Source organism: Gouania willdenowi, chromosome 18 (genome assembly GCF_900634775.1).
Source record: "Gouania willdenowi chromosome 18, fGouWil2.1, whole genome shotgun sequence".
Lineage (NCBI taxonomy): Eukaryota > Metazoa > Chordata > Actinopteri > Blenniiformes > Gobiesocidae > Gouania > Gouania willdenowi.
In genome coordinates this window covers 16,990,666-17,012,906 of record NC_041061.1, presented here as the reverse complement: position 1 = coordinate 17,012,906, position 22,241 = coordinate 16,990,666, and the positions used below count along the sequence as shown (strand labels likewise).

General features: G+C 40.0%; 1 protein-coding gene across 1 annotated transcript in view; it reads right to left on the bottom strand.

Moving 5' to 3' along the window:
* sema4f (sema domain, immunoglobulin domain (Ig), transmembrane domain (TM) and short cytoplasmic domain, (semaphorin) 4F) overlaps positions 1 to 21,967 on the bottom strand; it is a 58,595-nt gene extending 36,628 nt beyond the window's left edge. Inside the window, exons 1-2 of the mRNA XM_028475295.1 lie at positions 21,691 to 21,967; positions 21,267 to 21,425 (exon numbers count right to left, since the gene is read on the bottom strand). Of these exons, the coding sequence (XP_028331096.1) occupies positions 21,267 to 21,351 (85 nt within the window). The 5' untranslated portion in view covers positions 21,352 to 21,425; positions 21,691 to 21,967. The remainder of the gene's footprint in view (positions 1 to 21,266; positions 21,426 to 21,690) is intronic.
* Between the last annotated feature and the right edge of the window lie 274 nt (positions 21,968 to 22,241).

Genomic DNA, 22,241 nt, shown 5'->3' with positions numbered 1-22,241 from the left:
CTTCATTTTGGCCTCTCTCGAGCCACAGTCCAGCATATATAAACACAAAAACAATGTTAATGTGTGAGCGCTTGCGTGCATCCTCATGAGCTGAGGTCTAAAGGTCATTTCCCACGATGCCCTGCAGCACCAGGGTCCCCGGTGACGTCGTCGTCGCTCAGAGCAACGGGGGAGGGGAAGGGGGAAGCAGTGAGGCGGGGCTTTCCTTCCTGAAACCATCCCCAATACAATGGAGACGCAATGTTTTGGATGGCTCAGGAAAAGCCCGTGTAGTAGATTATGCAAACTGTGTATGTAAATGTGTGCATTTGTCTCGCATGCTTTCGATACGACACTCTGATGGTTATTATGAGAGAAGCAGTCAATGGCACCATGAGGCAGATTCCCAATGAAGCATTCACGAGGTTATTCTTTTAGTCATTTAAATAATTAAGTATCCAGTTTATCTTTATTGGGCCAAAATATCTTCAATAAAACAAAATGTAGATATAGAAAATATATTGGTAAGTATAGTGTTTAACATGCGGTACATGACAACCAGGGACCAGATCAAACATATACTCAACTTCACACAGCAGTACGCAGTAAACATTTACATATACAGTTTAAAATTCAGTATGTGGACTTGACCTGAAACCTTTGACCAACTAAATGGCATTAACTCTTTTTTAAACCAATATGTGCCAAATATAAATACATTCCATCAATGACGACTGAGCTAATGCACACAGACTAACACGAAGTAGACATTAAGGCTGGGTGATATGGACCAAAACTCATAATGTTTTTTTTTTTTCTCAAAATAACAATATTTCATATAAATCTTGAGAATTATATTTCAAATGAAGTCTGACCAGAAATACAGCTGCACAATATGTGCCACTTCAGTCTTTTTCTCTTCTAAGGGACAGCACGTGTGAATGAGTTCTATAGTGAGGCTGGTTTAGGGGAAAGTCTGGGTTAGAACGCACTCAGAAATCCATCAAACTGTGCTTTTCATGCTGTTCTGAGAAGTAGTGAAAGCAGCGACTCCTAAAACAAGTATTTAAAAACAAAATATATTATAAAAATATACTGTACATATATCGATATTGTAATTTTTTATTCCCCCAAAATAGAAAACTCAATATACTGTATAATGAATCTCGATATATCGCGCAGCTTTCAGCTTCTACTCATGAGTGAAAGAATGGTTCCAGGAAAAATGGCAGATATCAAAACAAAACAAAAAAAAAACAAAAAATCAGCAATACAATACTATCTAATAAACACTTTTTTCAATAAAGCTCGTTGCAAAGCACTATGGTGACGACAAAAATAAGTATACGAAAATAGGCTGCTGTACACTTTGCCTGAAGCTAGACAACCCAGATCCCCAGGTATAATCCACCCCCTCACTCTCACATGCCAATCACACAAAGGCACCTTCTCTGAAGCTGTACTCGTTCATGTATGTGTGTGTTGTGAAAGGGTGAAATTATGTCAGCTTGAAGGGTCATCCATCAACCTGCCAGCTTGTCACAATGCCAAGAAACAAGGAACTTGATAAGCAAAGAAGCAGCATAGCAGCAGAAGTACACAGTCTATTGTTAGTGGCACTGTTGGAGTGTAAAAGGTATAGAGGTATGGTAGTTAAATAAGGCTCAGACGTTTCCTGGGATGGAGCTGTGGCAACATCCTGTATGAGTTTCCTCTTCACAGCTCAGTTACTCGTACGTTTTCTGCTATAGGACTACTAGAGCTTTTCATTCATGAGAGCCAACCTGAAAAGCTCCACCCACACACCAAGTCAGACATTTAAGCTTCATTTTACCACAAAATACTATCATCTAGTTTTTATTAGATGACATTTTTCAGGGCTGGTTTTGCAATTAACAGCATAACGTTAAAAAAGATTTTATTACACGAAGAAGAAAAAATCATAAATGTGATAATGCTTTTTAATTGGTTTAATAATGTTCATAGACAGTCACTGTTCTATTTTTCCTCCTGCAATCTGAAGCTGTGTGTAAGGTTAAAAATGAGATCTTAAGCCATCTTTTGGAGTCCACTCTAATATTGAATATTGGTCAAATCCAATCATAAAAAATTGTATTATATCGCCCTGCATCTAAAATCTCATATGGAAGCACTGTGATATGGCTGGTGATGGTCACAACAACAACAATATATAATATATTGCTATCATATCAGAAGTACACCAAAGGTGCCTCTCTGTGTTCATGTGCAAATACAGGGATGTCAATCTCTTTAAACACAGGTAAGTTTATTTTATGCAAAAGGTACTACACGGAGGAAAAACTGTGACACGTGAAATAACTGTGAAATTTGTGTCAAATGGTAACCGACTGGTCAAAGAGGAGAAACCTAGAAACCTAGAGCAGGGACAATGCTAACAAAATATGAAACATTAAAGTACGCACAGATCAAAAGAGAAGGACGTGTTCATCTTGTTCCCATACTGAAACTTCATTCACTCCCTCAGTAAATGTTACTCACACCATTCAAGCATGACCCCACCAGATTTCTATTAAACCTGAAAGGTACAAATCCTCAGAAGTCCTCGTCCATGTTTTGACTGTCTGCACAAAGCGGCATGACGAGGCACTGTGCAGCTTCACAGAACAAGTGATAAACTCTCCTTTCAACTGCTGTCTGTGGCAAAATTACAGCCCGTAACTCCAAGAGGAGTGAAAGAAAGTCACTCTAACCGCAGCGGGGCAGCAGAAAAAGAGGCAAGAGAAGTGGGGAGGTTATAAAGTATTGAAAGGAACAGTCTCATTACATCCTCCCAGTGCCTGAGGAGACAGTGTGCTGCTACAAAAACTCTGGAGAGTTGCTGCGTCATTATGTAACGAGACATCAGTGGCTTGTGTGTGAGGGAAACGATGCGTCAAGGTTCGGAGGAAAAACACACAACACAGGAGCACACAAGGGTATGAAACATAAGCACTGTTTATTCTCACGCAGGGATTGAAATGTAGATGCTAGACTGTTCACAGAACTGATGTTGACCTTCTAAACAAAGGCAGCTTTTCATTTTCTTTTCTCTGGGAAACACAGTCTTTCTCCCCAACCCAATCAAAGTGACTTTCCCCTCAGCCACCTCCTCTGTCAAGGCAGCTCCATCCACTGCAGTTGGCCAGCAGGGGTGTCCGCTCTACTCTAATAAGCCCCCTGTCACACACATTAATGTCCGCTGATGATTATTTTCCCCCCTAGATTGGGTTAGACCAACTGCCTGTCTGATTAAGCCCAAAGGAGGACATGGAGTTGGTCACACAGTGCAGGAGGAGAGGATGATAGGGGACTATCCTGTCTCCATTCAACCATTCTTACCAGCTGCCACCCACAGCTCAATTTCAGTTCTCACCCATTTTGTTTCCCAACAAACATTCAAGCCACTGATTGGTTTTCCTAAATCTATAAAGTTGTTAAATAAATTGGAAAATCTCTCTTACGCTGTTTGTCCTTTAATCCCCTGCATGTTCGTCTGCGTTTTAGATGCTCAAACTGCCGGATGGTCAATTTCTCAAACAAAAAAATGCTTTTGTGATACTTCTGAAACAATAGCTGTATTTCCATTGCAGTTTTCTGCTAATTAAAAGTGATACTTCAAACCTGATAAAACTCTGAATTCCTTTATTGTTTGCTGTGTAATGTGGCAGTAATCATTTTTAACTATAATGCTAAGAAATGTCTTAGTCTCCTCTTCTGTCTACACGTATCGAGCCATGTTTTCCTGGAGAGAAGTGGTCATGTGACCAGGTATTTCATGTAATTGCAAAAAAAGTGTTTCCATTGCGCTTTTGCGGTACGTTTCAATTTCAAAACGTCTGAAATTCCTCCTCATGAAAGCGTAAAAAATGTTAGCGATGTTCAGGGGTTTCCATTACCGTTTTTTTGCGCATTTCCAAGGGTAATGGAAACCCAGCTAATGGTAACTATCAATACAAGAACATGGCAATTGCACTGCCTTAAATCTGAATACTTAATTGTATTAGTTTGCTGAAAGTGGAATAAAAGTGTGTATACAGATGGCAAATACATCAAAAAAATCCCTGAACTTTATAGTTTCACCTGTCTAATATGCATTGGTCTGCAGATGGACTATATTGGAACAATTGGCTGCTAATTTTTGTGCATTTCCTTGAAACTCATTTTACATAACACACACACTAGACACACAAGCATGAACATAAACAAACTGTTGCATTTGGCCAAAAACAACATCAGCACATGGTGTTTTGAAGGAATGAGCGATGTCCTTTGTTGCATTTGCTGAACAATACAGCACGTGGACACACGTGGTTGCACCTGTGCATAAGCGCACACCTAGAGGGAGGAGCCCATCCCTTTAGAAAAATACTCTAGACTCTGTTTATATGCAAGTGTGCACACATACTTGGATATTCAGCATGTGTGTGAGGTTGACTAGAGTGCACTGGCTCTAACCAAAGCAAGATTAATGACCCTTAGCTCATTCTTGGCAAACACAGACAAGTGCGTGTGTGTGTGTGTGTGTGTGTGTGTGTGTGTGTGTGTGTGTGTGTGTGTGTGCATGTGTGTTTGACCTAACAAGAATAGTTTTGTACATACGAAAACCTTTTGCTAAACCGTAACCAGCAGATTTATCTACAAATAGCCACCACAAACAGCCCTGCACCAACAGTTACAATAATTTAATTGTATCAAGCACACATGCATTCATTTGGGTTACAATGAATAAAGCATTTGTTTACATGCAAGATAGCTACTTACATATAATTCACACAGTTCAGTGCAGGTTTGGCATCCTTATCATGGGGTTGCTATAGTATTGAGGCCTCCATTAGTTGACTGAGTGCTTTACAATGGTTGGACTGGGTCATTGACCAGTAAACAACTTTACACTTAGACACAAAGTAATCACAGGAACAGAGAGTCATAATAATCATATTCAGTGGTGCAATCAGCCTGATGTCTCATACTAATGCATTTCCTAATGATTCTATTATTAGGGTCCTCTTACGCACTTCATCCAGCATGTAAATGTTCACTGTATGGCTCTTGTGAGGGCACACATGCACACTAACGCCCACTTCCCTGTTCCACTTTGCTCATCTCATGTGAATTTCTACAATAACAGCCAAGTGAATAATCAACTCAACCAATGTTGCAGTCGCTAATGCTTCCAGTTGAAACCTGCGACGGTGGCGCTTTCTGTAGGTTTCAGTTTTTTGGCTGGCACATGTCTTGTGGTTAACCTTGCTGCCAGACTCTCTCAGATGTGTCACATGATTAATTGTCTGAGGATGTAGAATGGATTACTTCTGTGGTTTAATGAGTTATCTATGTTTTCCTTTAGTCAGACAGGAATCAAAAGCTAATTTAGGCATTTGTTAGCCTTGAAAAAATAGTGGATTTAAAGTGATTGATACATTTAATCCTATGATTAAAAACTGACTTTTCAACCATAAGACCTTGTGGGATGAAAACAAATCGTGAATTCTACAGCCTTTTTCTGAGGTTTCGAAAATCTGAAATAGCTCACTTGTTTTTTCCTACATCTCTGGGAGCACTTCTGTTTGACATACAGTAATGTTGACACGCAACCCTGCACATATTAATGCAAACAAGTCAGGCTTACTAAGTCACACACACCAATTACTGTATACTGAGCATGACAAAGGTTATTCACTCACTCAGCAAACTGTTTTCACTGTCACGGCACAGAACTCCAGTGTGAGCTGTGTAAACATGTGACTGAAAATGTTTTTTTTTTTTTTTTTGGTCATCTTTTTAAAAAGGCATCCAGTTGGGCCTCCGATTTTTCATTTCCTTGTATACACGTTTATGCATCACGTCCGCATCAAGTTACACTTTTCAGTTTGGTTTCCATTGCATCATCTTTCCCTATTTAGATGACTTTATTGGCTAATAAACATCCCAAAAATCATACCAAATATGCTAAATAGGGTTAATAGAGTCTACTACCATTATAAATTTGACATGCTTCAGATAATTTACTAAATCGGGAAAGCTACGCTAAAATCAACCAAGATTACATCGCAAGAGCGCAGTTAGCCACACTGCTAGACCCTTGGCCACCCGTTTACCGTGAAAATGACCATGAAAATGTGTGTTATATGGTCCCAAAACATTATTTGTGTAACCTTTAATTACCGCTAACCAACAAATCACCCTCATGTTTTACACAAAACCCCACACAGCTGTGCCATTGTAGATGTTTGTGCTGTGATGTGTCACTAGGTAAACTCATCACCAGTTCAGTTAATACCCCAACAGCTAAACCTGTCTTGGAGCCAGTGCTTTTTTTTTTAGGTTTGAATTAAGTCATAATAATCTGGACCACTTGCTTATCACAACACATTAAAAACACACTTAACGTTCTGCAACTGATTTTTAATCACAGGATAATACAATAACTAGAAGACCTGTTACACGTAGCAAGAGATTATTAACGGTATTATGAGCAGAAATGGACATATTGGGCCATTTACCACATTTCAGACATTTAATCATTCACTTTCTGGTGAAAAAAAGCATGTAAATGCGTGACATTGTTCATAATATGCATGTGAGGCATTACCGTGTGATGTTGGGGCTCCATTTTAAATAAAGAAAGAGAAAGATTGCTTTTTCAGCTTCAGAACGTAAATTCTGTTTCTTCCTTCCATTTTCCATGAAGCCTTTCCTATTATAAACGCAACTACTATAGGTTCCAAGTGAGGCATCAAAAAGTCAGAGAAACACTTATTTAACTATTAGCTATAAATATAAGCAAAAATATGCAGAGCGAGCAGATAAACAATACATGTTTACCCATTGCCCAAATCTTTGTTGCCTATATGACATTCCCACACAAGTCTTTACATTCCCAAATCCTTTCCCAATGGTTGAAAAGTGACGTCTGAGATGGTGAGAACTAATAGGATGTTTTGGAGCTTTAAAGTCCTGTACTCAGACAGCAATGCACAGTGCGGTTTATCGTCTGGTGCCGGCAGGACTTTGTACACAGGTAAGGTAGCAATCACTTCCTTCCAGTAAGCCGTTAATACTGTTAATCATTCATTCAACACAAAGGAAACCTGAAGGCAAACCAGCTCAAATAGTCTTCTCATATTTAAAAGATTTCAGCAGTTGCTTAGTGCTTAGTATCAACTTCCCAACCTAAACACGGACCAACATGTAGTCAACGCTGTCAACACAAAGTTTTATACAGTACACACACACAAATTATTGCCATAAACAAACAATGCACCGTTTCAGTAGCAACCACAATAAGCACTGTGGACACATGCACACATACAATTAATCAGTTAAGTACTTCACATCAGAGTTCAAGCTTAAATTTCTCCTTAAGCACAAACACATACACACACAGCTTGACAAAGCCATATGTTATGGTAGGATAAGACCTACTAATGTCAATGTAATGACATAAGGACACCATTTATTCTATTCCCCATTAGTGCAAAAGCCAGGCTTTAAACAATAACAAGCCCAGTATGAATCTCATTAGAAAATTCCATCTGTTTGTTTCTTCCAGATAAATTGTATTGTACTGTTTAAATGTCCCTTTGTAGATGTGTACACGTCTCCCCACCTTTGTACACATGAGGCAGCAATGATATTAATCTAATCTGAACTGCTCAGATCTCCTTCCTGCTCCACGCAGACAGGGGGCTGCTGCACAAAAGCACTTAAGTTAATGAGATTGCCCAAGATGGAGGCTGCTCAGAAGCCATCAGAGAGCAACATCCTTCATGACGTCATTAGAAACTTCTGAATATTAATCTTAACAAGTGGCATGGAATATTCTAATGTGGCTGACTCACGTTGCGCTGACCTTTTGTCTGTTTTCTTTGTCGTCTTTTCTTAGATTTTGAGTGATGAGGGTGTGGGCTTTGATCAGAGATCTCTTTTATAGACAACACAGCAACCCAGTCATTGTGTGTTTCACCCATGTAGTGCTTTGAAATGTCCACATGCTTTTTAGATCACTGATAATGCTTTTAGGAGGCTTTTCTCGCCTAAGTGATCCTCCACACACATTGTGTTTTAGAGAGGGCCGTCTTTTATTGTAATGTTAAACTAGTAGATGGAAGTGCGGTCTCTGTCTGGCACTAAAGACCCTCTGCCTCTCTTTCTCAATTCCCCCTGGACACGCGCGCACACACACACACACACACAAAATACAAAACAGGCAGAGCAGACACCTCAATTATGATAATGTGGCTCAGCAATAATGTCTCCTTACAGCAAAGCGTGCTTTCAACAAAGTGTGTGAGCGTGTGTCCAAGGCAGATGCAGGAGAGATGGGATGGCTACTACGGTACTGGATCATTTAACACAGGTTAAACCAGAGTTTTTCAACCATGTGGGGTCACCTGAAATGTCTAGTAATTCATAACAATGAAAAAATATTGATTAAAAGTATATTTTTAATGTGTTTAAATATTATTCTTTTTCAAATTAAAACACCACACACACAATCTTGAACAACTGTATTCCAATCCAATGGTTCCTAAACTTTTCAGCCAACGTCCCCCAAAATGAAGGTGCCAGAAACCGGGGACCCCCCACTGTACTTGAAGGTGGTTGAACACAGACATGAACACTGAAGAACAGTCATGTGGAGACAGGGTCATCTATAAGGGGGAATAAAGGGGAGGGATTTTTCGGGTACATCCATAAAGTCAGTAAAATGATGGTCCATTGTTCTATGAATCTGTGATAACCACATTTATTTATTTATCTGAATAATATCCACTGTTATCCAGGAAGTTTATTATTATTTGTATATATATAGTGATCCTAAAGATGTAAATCCTTGTTTTAATCTGAAATAAAATGGAATAAAAGTCACCAAAAATAGTATACAACGTGGTGAAATGGGTAAAAAGGATTTTAAGTGTCAATATTGGCTTGAAAGTGGTAGAAAAAATGGGGGGGGGGAATAATGTATTGTAAAAATAGAAACACTTGGTTTTAACTGGCAAATAATGGGCATGACAATAGGTGAACATTTGCAACATTAAGTGCAAAAAGTGGTGAAAGGGTTTAAAAGTGCTGAAAATGTCTTGAAAGAGAAAAAATGTGTAGAAAGGGCATTGAAATTTGATGGAGAAGTGGCAGAAATAAGAGTAATGTAGCAAAAATGCATAAAAAGGAGCAAAAATATGGCAAGCAAAAGTGATGAAAATAGGTTAAAATAATGCAAGTTTTGGGTAGTTGCAGAAAAGGGATAAAAAATAAGCAAAAATGGGCTTCTTTAAAAAATATTTGTTTCTTAAAGGCATGCTGGCTACCACCGCCCAGTGTTTCGCGACCCCAAATGGGGTCTTGACCTCAAGGTTGAGAACACCTGTTCTGTGCTATACTATATTGTTCTCCTTGAGGGAATTCAGTTCATAATCTGTTTTTCCCCTCACCTCTCATTTTGTTATTTTTCATCTAAAAATGGGGCACCTCTAATACCCTTGGCGACCCACAGTTCTCCCGTTCTTGTCTTTTGTTTCTACCTGTGAAAAGCGCTCTATAAATAAAGATTACTTAATATATTACTTTTTCAACAAAAAATCTATTTCAAGTAAAATTCAGTATAAAGATCAATGTCCAAACTCTTGCATAATGATAGCTACTCGTAGTCCATTTGCAATGAACTGTTTGGACAGGAGGATCAACCTCCATAAGAAAAATGCAAGGATCTTCTTGGTGTTCTTGGTAAATCACATTGGTTCATCATAAACATTCATTCTCCTCCTGTTTACTTTCTGATCCCTCCCCTCATCCCCTGTACTCACACTCTCAGACTTCAATTAAAAAAGAAACCACAATAAAGAGAAGAGGAGTGGGAGAGCGATGGGTGGTATGAGGTTAGGAAAGGAGGAGACTGTGGTGACTGGAGGTTTAATGAGCAGTGTGTACAAACACACACACACAAGTGAACTCATACACTTCCCTATCTACTAGCTAATGTGGCTGTTTGAAAAACTTAATGCTTATTATGGTGCAAAACAATGAGGATCAACATGCATGTGTGAGTGACTGTGCTGACAGTTGTTCTTTGTGTTCGTCTTTGCCTGCTTCAATGCCATCAAGGCTCCTTATGTTACACTGCATTACTCACACACGCACTGAAGATCAATATGTGAAAAAAAGGATGGGCTCTTGAAATGATAAAAATCACAAAAAGGAGCTGGAAATCAACATCACAACCAAACCTTTACACACGCAGATGTACACTAACACACACTTGAGACATAAAATAAAAAATCTGCAGCGGAAGACGCCGTCAATCATTAAACACAAAGTGGGCACAGCAGGATAGCCCTCACTGTCAGGCTGTCTTTGTGTGAGCGTGTGTGTGTGTGTGTGTGTGTGTGTGTGTGTGTGTGTGTGTGTGTGTGTGTGTGTGTGTGTGTGTGTGTGTGTGTGTGTGTGTGTGTGTGTGAATCAAAAAAGAGAAAATAGGCCTCATGGTTGTGAGCCAGCCAAGACTGCCAAAAAAGAAAAAAAACACACAAACACAGCGAATGGAAGTAAGCGAGAGAGGGAGTGCCGAGAGGTGCTTTGATTTACTGAGCTGCCAACGGGGCACCAATCACTGCACAAAGACAGGAAACAGATCTTTATTCATACCCACACACACCCCTTATCAATGTTAAAGTTTGACTCAAGATTTGTAACTGCAGCTCCTTGCACACAACATGAGTGTGCATGTTGACTTTATAAGCATGTATGTTAGCTTGAACGTTGCCTGAAAGGTAACTCATTCAAAATAGTCTTGCACGTCCACGTGTAACCTCACACCTCTTTGAAATTAGAATAGCCAGTGGTGAGCGTATGTTTTCCCTGGAAACCGGTTTGGCCAAAGCGAGTGTCATGTTTAGAACTCGTTGGGCCAGTTCTTCAGGAGTTTAAAGAATTACACCCACTTTCAATCTTTTTACTCAGGTTTAGTTTGCAATTACCGTCTTTCAAACCTCCCCTCCAGTGTTCTTATATTATGGGCTTTAGAGCACGTTGCACAAACCTTTCTTTTAACTATGTCTCACAGGAAGATGATATGGGACAATTGCCTGCTGTTAAACTCTTCTTTGCTTGTGTGACATAGCAGCAAAACCACACCCACTGCTGTGAACTTTTCAATCAAGATTATGGTTGTTAGACATTCAGGAACCTAAAACCTACCTACTCATCTGGTTTAAATGCTTTTGAAAGCAGAATTAAATTTGTTATTAACATGCTTTTTTTGTTGTAGTGGTATGAATGCAACTAAACAAAAGCACAAAAACCTAGCACCAATTTGATCCGAAAAACCTTTAAAAGTTTGGGTAGCACACATGTCAAACTCAAGGCCCAGGGGCCAAATCCGGCCCTTTAGACCATCAAATTCTGCCCACAGGAGAAAGTTAAAAAGACAGAAAAAGCACTAATTATTGTCCAAATTACGAAACAATTGAGTTCTAAATAAATCAGCTCAGATATCTAAATAGACAAATTCAATTAAACTCCACAATATTTGGAGAATTGCAATTTTCCCATGCTTTTTTCACATGACTGTAGTCATTTTAAATTTCACATTGTTCAAACAACTTCATTTTCCTCAAATTATATCACATAATTTCCACAAATTAAATAAGTTCGGATTAACTACGGTCAGGCCCACAAAACGTCTCCACGCTGAATAAAGTCCCACGTTCCTGAGAATTCAGTCAAATGACTTGGTTACACCGAATAAAAAAAGGTCTCCAAGAGGCTCTTGACATCCATGTCAAATTCAGATCTAACGAGAACTAACGGAGGAGTAATCTTTTGAAAAATGGCGCCCCCTGTGCCACGTATGGGGTAATAGGAGTGCGCCGCTTTTACCCGCCCCTCCCCTCTGTGCTCCTTCTAAAGCCACGCCCCTCACTCACATGCACAGTGCTCCAAAAGCGGACCTCAGCTCATCTCTTGTATTGTGTAGAAACTTTGTGGTCTCATGCTTCATTCAGTGGTAAGTAAACACTAGACTTTATCATTATATATGTTAAAAAATGTGACTAAAAACTAAAAACCTTTTAACTCTTACCGGTGATGCGCTGTGGGCTAGGGCACAAAAAACCAGCAGGGAGATGTGATTGGTTAATAAAAAAGTCTTTTTTCATTAGTCTAAGTTTTTACAGGTTTACAGCTGCTACAGATGTCCTTTTTCAGAGCACACAAGATCTTAATGTCAGAACATTAAGACAATTTCAACCAAAAACTTAAAAAGTGTATCTGGAGGAAATTACCTACCCAACCTTTAATGTTAAAATTGCTAATTTTTCCGCCATAAAATCTGCGGCCCATTTAAGATCAAACTACTTTGTATTTGTCCCCTGAACTAAAATGAGTTTGACACCCGAGTTGTGGAACAACATGAAAGAGAAGACACACATCCTGGTGTTGTCTGTAGTAATAAATCAACAATATTAAAGAAAATGTGGAGAAAAGCACAACAACAACGTGAATAGCATATTCTTCTGGGACTAATGTCACACACTCACTGTCTTTGTGTATGTCTGAGATGGCAAAGCTAAGGATTACCAAGCTTTTTCTTCATTTATTTTATGTTGTGTACACTGGCAACAACTTCTGATAGTGTTCAAAGAAGCCCACACAAGCAGCCTCCACTGATCACTGCCTCCAATTCTCACTGGCATCACAGATCTGTGACTGTTTTGGTAAAAACACTCTACAGGATGTTGCCAGCGTCACATGACCGATAAACTGCTTTAACTAAAAAATCTTAACTTACACCTAAGTGATGCACAATCCATTTCATGAATGCACTTCAGGTGACTGATCCAAAGCTAAATTATAAAGCTTTATCCAGTTCCTTAGACATTGTTTCTAAGAAAACAAGGAATTATACGGTGCCTTCCAGTGTAACAAGGAATACACTTAAAAACGGATAAGTCTACGCTACCACAGAAACCATCAGATGCCTTTAATCTCATATAACCAATTGGAGTTACATGAATGAAGCACTTGAGTCATGTCAACCTCCACTCGGATACATTAAAAGTGCTTTTTTTTGCATGAAGCTCCTAAATCGCCTCTCATTCCTAAAAGTAAAGGTTACTAGGAATGTAATAAAATTTCATGGCACATAATTTCGCGAAATTAAAAAACCACAATATGAAATTCAAGGGTTCATGATAAAGTAAAAAAGTTTTAAAGGAGCGCAGCAGCACCATGACATTTGACCCTCTTGCTTCCCGTAGCAGCTCAGAGGCTGCAATATTTACAAGATGGCGGACAAAGTGGATGCTCCGTGGGCTCATAAAATAACCCGGCTGGAACAGCAAACGAGCTCGGTCAGCGCTCTACAAACAACATGTCTGTTGAGCGCCGCGGTGTTGTGCCAAACTACTCAAATTGTCAAATCGTTTTTCATTGACAAAAACTTGTTACACATTTTTTTCTTGGAAATGTTTTTCCTTTTTTTTTTTTATATCATATTGTGTGTGTTCTTTATCGTAACCCCTATACTGTATTTCATATCGTATAATGAGTTAACTATTTTGATTGCATATCTCTTTAAACTTTCCAGCCTGCACCCTGCAGATCTCTCCAGTTTAAAACTGTTTGGGAGCTCAGTCAATGCAACCTTAAGAAAGCAGACTTGTTACGGCAGTGTCAATGTGAGTGATATCCACCTTTAAATTGATTTATGACATGGACACAGACAGCAGTGAGTTTGGTTCCAGTTCAATTTTGCCCTTTTCAGGCAGAACAGCAGCTGCGCATTAAATGTGGGTGAGATGGTGCGCGTGCGCGAGTGTGAACGGGATAGAGCTCAAGGAAGTGTATTATTCTGCTCAAGAGAGAGAGAGCAGTGTGTGTTGTGTGTGTGTGTGTGTGTGTGTGTGTGTGTGTGTGTGTGTGTGTGTGTGTGTGTGTGTGTCCTTCCTCCCCCTCCTACACTCCTCCCTTTGCAGTAATGCTGACACAGGCCTTGCACACAGAGCCGCAAACACATTCAGCATTTCAGTGTAAACAAACCACATTAGCATCTCAACTCGCTTAATTACAAATCAATTACCCATTAAAAACAAGATCACTGCAGACAATCCAGGCAGAGAGAGGTAGAACCTTTGACTAGAGGAGAGGAGAAACCCAACATTGCGTAGACACATATAGAGGTGAATAGATAACACGCACCTTTGTATTCCCTATTGTTCATTAGTGAAACCAAAAACTCACACCTCACACACAAAACTCAACACACAGGTCGATTGACTGATAACATTGGAGGATTCCAGACATCCAATCTGTCTGAGTAAACAGATACAAGCTCTCAGAGGATCTCCTCATGGAGATCACCGAGGACCGTGCGTTTGTGTGCTATCGCTAAGGTGCTAGCAGGTCAAGCAGATGCAGACTCTGAGCACGAGCAGACAGACCCTGTATGACCTCTGCTCAAGTCTTAAAGCTGTGACCCAGGTCACGTACTGGTCGTCTGGACAGTTTTGTCCCCAACGAGTAACCTCGTCAATATCTATTAGTTCGTCTGTCTATTTTACAAACATATCACACCTGCATTTTATTAGTTAGCTAACAAGAACTTTCATCCCTTGTAGGTGTTGAACGGCTTTCTTTAACCTTTTATCCAACAGTTATAATTTATACCTATTTAGCTTTTGTCTTGTTTTCGTGATTCCCTCTTTGATTTCTGTGCAAGAGTTTAAGGGGATAATGAGTAAATGAGAAATATTAAGAAATGATTTTGCCTTCAAGTAAGTTACTTTCAGACTTCACACATAAAGATAACCCACAGGTTTTCCGAGATTGCAGAAAACAAAGTGGAAATTGCAATAAGACAAAAATATACCTTCGAATGCAACTTTTGGGACAATCTTTTGCATGTACTGTACACACTATTAAACCAGTAGGCAAAAAGATCCGACATAAAAATGTGACGTAATGTGATGCGATATGACGGCGTTCACATAGTGACACTGGCGAACACTGACAAAACCCTAACAGAGATGTTATAGGTTGATATCACAAATTTCTACAATATTTTTTATCGAAAAACAGGTGGTCTGATGTGTAGCAAGTATAGCTAACTAGGACAAATCTTGCGCAACATTTAACATGAGTTGAGCGTGTCCTTAATGACATGTATTTTAATATTACATTGGTACACAGTTGTTTTGCTCTGTTGAGGAACTATCGACTCTACTTTTGTCTATTTTCTATTGAATTCACCCATTGTTGTCGATCAATAAAATCAATACTAATTTATTAGCCTGGTGGTGGTCATAGACAAGAGTCAGCAGTGTTCATGAATCAAGGTGCTCAATAAGAGAGCAGCTTAACCCCTCAGGGACTCTCCAGAAATATATAAAACACCATGGGTGTACATAGTACATAGTAAATAAATGCATGCCATAATGGAAAAGGCTCTATTTGAGACAATATTAAAAAAGCCCAATTTGCTTTTAAAAACTAATCAACAGCTTCAACATACTTTGACTAAATGTGAAAATATCGTTTTACTACGAATTGTAATTGGTTTCCACTTGCTTCCATCAGATGGGATTTTCATGCAACAGAGGCCCGGAGAGGCAGGAGATGAAGAGGGTAAGCAAGAGTGAATCCCAATGAGTGGATGATGCATGCTCGAGCAGTACACTGCTATCACTTCTTCTAAGAACCCACGCTAATGCTTATTTTTTGCTAAACCCTTCAAAGACTTCACCTCCAGAATACCAAGCGTCCCTTAAAAGTATCACGTTATGACAAAGCACATTTCACAGGGTTCTTTTAGGAATGGGAATGTAGAAGGTGGGAATGTGGAAGGAAGGAAGGGAGGGAGGAGGAATGAATGAATGACAGATGAGGGAGAATTCCATAATAATCATAAAGATTTTGACCTCTATATATTTCCTTGCCTGTGGCCAAATCAGGTGAAAAGAGTCACATTGAAAGTCAAGATTCGAGAATCTTATAAAGAATAAAGATAGAGAAAGACAGTTACCCATCTAGTAATGATGAGCTATTGAAACTTAATTGATGCGTTCACCATTCAGTGTGTGTGACCTTTGACTTCAGGCTCTGTCCGCCCTTCACTCTGACAGACCCCAGTCACAGAGGTCCCTGTGTGGGCTGACCATTGACAAACAACATGAGGGTGTGCAAGAGAAACCATGTGCGTGTGTGCGGCTAATGTGATGCTCCCAATTGAAGACCACGACCGGGCTTGATAGAAGAAGCATTATGAGTCCTCGCATCTGAGAAACTTGTGAACTTTGCTGACGAACGCAGCATAGAGAGAGGGAATGCTTTCTGTAGGTGGTTGATGACAGAGGAGAATTCACGCCTCACATCCTCTTTTTCTTCACTGCAGGCGTTGCAGGTTTCGAGTTGGAAAACCACTTGAAATGTTTCTGAGACGTGAATAGAAAATGCACTCAAGCTATGGGCCAGAGTCTCACCTTATTGGGCCATACTTAAAGAAGTGCTAAAAGCATTCTCTACTGCGATGGCACCACTTCACTCCACCAGGACCTATCAGCTATTCTCTCAGAGGAAGATGAAGAAGGATGAGAGTGTGCACAAGAATGGCAAAAAACAAAACAATGGGATGCAGGGCTGAGAAGGAAGATTTCTTGTCCTTGCATAACTGATTTATGTCCCCCAAGGGAGACAACATTGTGGCCTCCACCCAAACACATAATCTACAATAATCCACATGTATTCTCACAGGCAAGGACTGGTTCAGACAGTTTAGTGCTTGCAGCAGTCTGAAAAGCAGCCTAATTCCCAAGCATTTCTCAAAAAACAAACTGGAAAACAAAGCAAGCTGAAGGCTTGATCATCCAGCCAAACAAGACACAAATCAGTCACTCACACCTTGCAATGCAAAGAATGAACACTTCTTAAAAAACTAGCCTCTCACCTCATCTAAACGCTTTGAGTCAATGTAACCTCTTCCTTTTCCGACAGCAACAACATCCGACACATAACGGGAAAAAGCACATAAACAAACACACACACTCTCACAGGCCATTTCTAAACAAGTGATGACAATGTTGACACAATACTGAAAACAAAAACACAGCAACAAATCTCACATCACTAAAGCCACTCAAGTGAAAAGTGTTTGAGGAGAGACTGTCCTAATCTTCTGTTGACTGTAAACAGAGAAATAAGAGTTTGGGTTGAGGAAAGCAGGCAGACGGTGTGTGACATGTTTCCAACCAACCACACCGTCAACTCTGAGCACAGACCTGTCCTCCCTGCCTCGCCTGATCCACTGTGTGGCTGCACCGCTGGCAGACAGACTCTCCCATGTATGTCGACACCCTAATGACTTTCATGTGAGGGGCATTAAAGTCGTTGCTGCTACTGCTGAACCTATAAAACTGACTGTGGACAAGCAGTGAACCTGCTCCCCTCCCGTCACACCAAGAACAGTGTTTATATAGCTTTATTTCACACATTTATCTACTGGAAACTTTTTAGAAAATAAACTTATTACACCATGTTGTTTGTGACTTTCTTAAGATTTTAAAACCCAAGTCGTTTGAGGTTACTTTATTAAGCGGCGTGTCATTTCACCACAGCAGTTTTATGGCTTTGCCCTAGACACTTTAACCAGAGTGGGTAGAGTGCCACATAAATCCAATTAGCAAAATAAGAACACATCTTTTAAGCATAAAAAACAGATGGATAATTTCTGCAATGACATATGCACAACCCAACAAATGTCTCTGGTGCATGAGAAATGGACAATATCCAAGTATACTATCCATGTAAACAATTGTTATATCCAAGATATGTCTCTGTTTGCTGGCTTGACCTAACCAAACATTTGCAATCCCAGAACAACTGTACTACAAAGTTGATTATCAACACGTTTACTTAACCCAGGGTTTTTCAATCTGGATCAGTGTGACACTCACATTAAAAGGGGTGGAGTTTAAAGCATTTGACCAATCACAAACACAGAGTTTCCATGGAGGAACAGACAATTATTCTTAAAAAAATATGGAGATTTTAAATCTTTGATCTAGGCCTAAAGCAACAATCTTGCTGCAGAAATCAACAGGAAGGAAGAAATGCTGGCAAAACAATTGAGGACTCTGATAATGCATAGATTTGTGAAATTTTACAATAATAATTAATCGTACAACAAATGGACATAATCAGCTTTACTTTATTATGGCACAGATAATTCGAGGAGTAGTTGTGCGTTAGAAGTATTTTCAAGGAATTCATCTATTGTTAATTATGTACATGTATGTATATTATTTGTATTTTACATAGCCTATATTATCTTACCTGCTATCGCATCAAACCCCTCTTCGATTGAATGTACAGTATGGGCAGGTGGCCGGGGAAAAACCACAAATACGTTAATTAGCTCAATCAGAGCCCTTGCCACATACAGTATAACAGCGCAGCATGTGTTCTTGCTGAGGTTCGCAGCGTCAGATAACTACCTATGAATTAATTTATAGGTCTGTGCTCACCGGTAAGCTAGCACAATCCTCATGATCAAGGCCAACCAGGATCTTTCAATGGGGAAAGTTATTTTCCAAGAGATCTGGTTTGGTGCTTTTGTATTCATTGGTCACTCAGTCAGAACTCAACCTCCCTGCAACCAAAATTGTTATTGTAATCGTCCGGGACAAGTTAGCCATTCAGTATTAGTTACCATGGTGATTTACCCTGACGTTAACCAGCGTCGCAGTACAGCACAAAAAACAGGCTTAATACCAGACGTTAGCACAAGAACAAAGAAATCCACTTTCGTAGTATAGCGCAAAAGTCACTGGAGTTGTCTTGATGTGTGCAGTATAGACAAAGGACAGCTTGGAGCTAATTTTAAGACAGCACCATGGCTAATACCACTGTATGTAAACTAAACAAGTTGTCTTACATGAGAGGATCTGTTCAATCATAATCATCTGTAAATGTGTGTCCATTACAGCTTTTCGCAAAATAAAAGTGATATCTGAATGTCGACAAAGTATAATTGCTTTGTTTGTTGTTTTGAGCAGGAGCCTCATAACTCCTGTGAAATCTCATCCACGGGACTTCGCTGCCAAAAGATGGACGCTCAAAACATCCTTATAACACTCTTGTTGTTTGCTGTCTAATGTGGCAGTAAAAACTAAGCTAAGAAATGCTTCAGTCTCCTCTTTTGTCTACACGTACCGCACCATGTTTTCACAGAGAGAAGTGGTCATGTGACCAGGTACGTCACGTTACGTGACTTGTAATTGCTGAAACAGTGTTTGCATTGCACTTCTGCGATAGATTTCAATATGTAAATGTCTGAAAAACCTCCTCATAAAAGCGTAAAATCTTTTTAGCAATATTTGAGTGTTCTTTCAAAATTCAGGTGTTGCCATTTCCAGTTTTTATTGCGCGTTTTAGATTATAAGCATTTCCAAAGGTAATGGAAACCCAGCTACTGATGTAGGTACTGTACGCAGAAACACACACACCAAAAAGCTGCTGGACTCGGTTTGTAAATTAGTCAGTGATGACAAACAAAATCCAGATGTATTTCTTTATCTGCAACTTAGGGCTTCATCATGTGCAGCAACTTCTGTCTAAATGTCCATGGCCAATCAGTTTGCTAGAGGAGGAATGTAAAAGGAGGTTGACCTCAGATGGAAAAGACAATAGGTTTAAAATACAATAAGCCCTGCTGCAGAAGCTGTCCAAGGCCAAATCTCTTTAAATCAGTCAGGTGACCACAGTAGAAGCTAATAGTCAATGGAGGCAGTGACACAAGCAAGCCATCTCTTCCTCCTGGCTACATCTGAGTGCAAACACCATCACATGGTGGCGACTTAAAAAAAAAAGCACCAAGAGAGAGCAATCAGGCATCAAATATTGAAAAGAGAAAAGGAGAAAAACATCCAGCGGGGTCACAAGGTGAAAGGGAGCAGATATTGAGTTACTGTCAGCGGGCAAGAAAGAAAACATTCAACAGGGACAAAGAGAGAGTCTGCCAAAAAAGCAGCTCTGCATGCCATATTTTGTCGAGATGGATGTGTCCCCTCATTTTCTATTTTCCATTCCAGCTGTCCATCGCTTCTCAGAAAACAGGAAGGCTGCAAAATCTGCGCCGCTGACCCTGACCGACTGTCCCCCTCACAAAGAAGCAGCTTGTTAGAGAACTGGACCCATTTTTTCTGACTTACAAACCATCCAAAAAAGCAGCCTGCTTCTTTTCACTCCTTATCTCACTGTCTTGTCAGCCTTGTATGCACCACACAGAAATGATAGTGATGAAAGAGGGAATGGATTTATGTCATATTGAAAAGCTTAACTATTAGTCTGGATTTAACAGAAATCCATCATCCATTTCTATTCTGTTGAGCCCCGTTGTGACATTTGGGAGTTACATGACAAAACAAATAAAACCTAGGTAAAATAACTAATCAAAACATAATTTCACCAAGACCATCTGGACCTTGCAGGTGCATGACTTACGAAACTTGGATTATTACAACCATTAATATAATGGAATACTAACACCAGTTATAATAAATCCAGATTACTGTTCACCTATTAGTGCCTATTGTAGGCATTTGACTAAAGTCAAGCCTACCAATAACTAGGGCTGGGCGATATGTCGAGATTTCTATTTTGACAATATAAAAAATTGCTATATATATATATATATATCTTATTTTGTTTTGGGAGCATTTAAAGCTCAGTCAGATGATCACCAAGTGCATCCCTACCCAGAACTTCCCCTAAACATCCACACGACAGAACTCACTCACACGTGCTGTCCCTTAGAGGAAAAAAAGACTAACGTGGCACAAATCGTGCAACTGTTTGTTAATAAATGTGCCTGCAGGGCATTTTGTATCAGCACATTTAACCCTGAATTGTCTTCCTGGTCAGACTTTATTCAGTTAAAATGATCAAGATTTTATATCGTATATCAACATTTTGAGAATAAATATCGAGATAAGAGGTTTGGACCGTCTCGCCCAGCTCTAATTCTAATATCTGTAATCTTATTGTAGACAATTTGAGCTGATTTGTGAATTTGAACCAGCAAAGCTTGCATCCTGAATGGTTTGGAGGATAACTGTCTTGAAGAGACATATGAACTTCAGGAAAAGTTCAATTTCTCTGATGAGTTATCATCACCCAGTATGTATATATATATATATATATAAAGAGTATGTGTCAGCACTATCAGTGATGGAGAGGCTGTGAATTATCCTCCACCTGCCGTCTGAACTCACCTCCCAGCCCGCTGAGGGTCGCAGCCCAGGAGCCACTAGAAAGCAGAAGGACCAGCATCATCATCATCACACCGTGGACAGCCATCCTGCATCCAGTCCAGGGATTTCAGCTGCGACGCATCCTGATGTTGATTTTAATTTTTTTCACCTGTTTATTTTCTTCTTCGGGAAAAAAAAACAAAAAAAAAACAAAGTGAACAGCCCTCGCTTATTTCTCAATAATGGTAACAAAAAGCCTTATTCCGCTGCAGTTTCTTTCTTTCTTTCTTTTTTGTCTGGTGGCTGATTTTGTGCACAAAGCGCACAGAAACGCTCAGAAATGTGAGCGCGTTTATCCAATAAAGAACAGCGGATGAGCCGTTGTTTTTAAATATAAACACTGTCCTCCCGGGACAGAGTCCGTGTCAAAGTGGTTCAAAAGTACCGTCCTCCGGTGCGGAGACCCCGTCCAACGACTCCTGGGTCCCAGCTCCGGTCAGTGCTCCGTGCCCTGCTGCTGCTGCTGCTGCTGACTCCGGTCCCGCTTCTGTAGTTCACGTTCAACGGACTGGTGAAAGAAAACTGTGAAAAGTGAGTGAATGTTAGGATAAAAATGACGCTCGAATCATCCAAACTGACGGGGATAGTGTAGTAGCGTCTATGACCCGCGCGAGCCTCCGCTGCTCTGATCAACGCGAGCGCTGAAAGACCGCCCGACTCGCGCCCCGCCCTCCGGAAAAAGGCAGCACTGACAGGTAAGAGTGACGTCACTTCGAGCAGGTGGATTAGCTGGAGCGTGTCACTTCCGGTCATACCGGATGTTTATTAGAACACGCTCAGAAGTGTTGACTGGCAGAGGTCACGTATTTTACTGTCTGTCCTTTGACGGAGTTTGTGGATTAAATGAAAGGAAACAGAGTGACTTTATCAACCTAAATATATAGCTACAAGCTTTTATAATACTTTAAATGAGATAGATAGATAGATAGATAGATA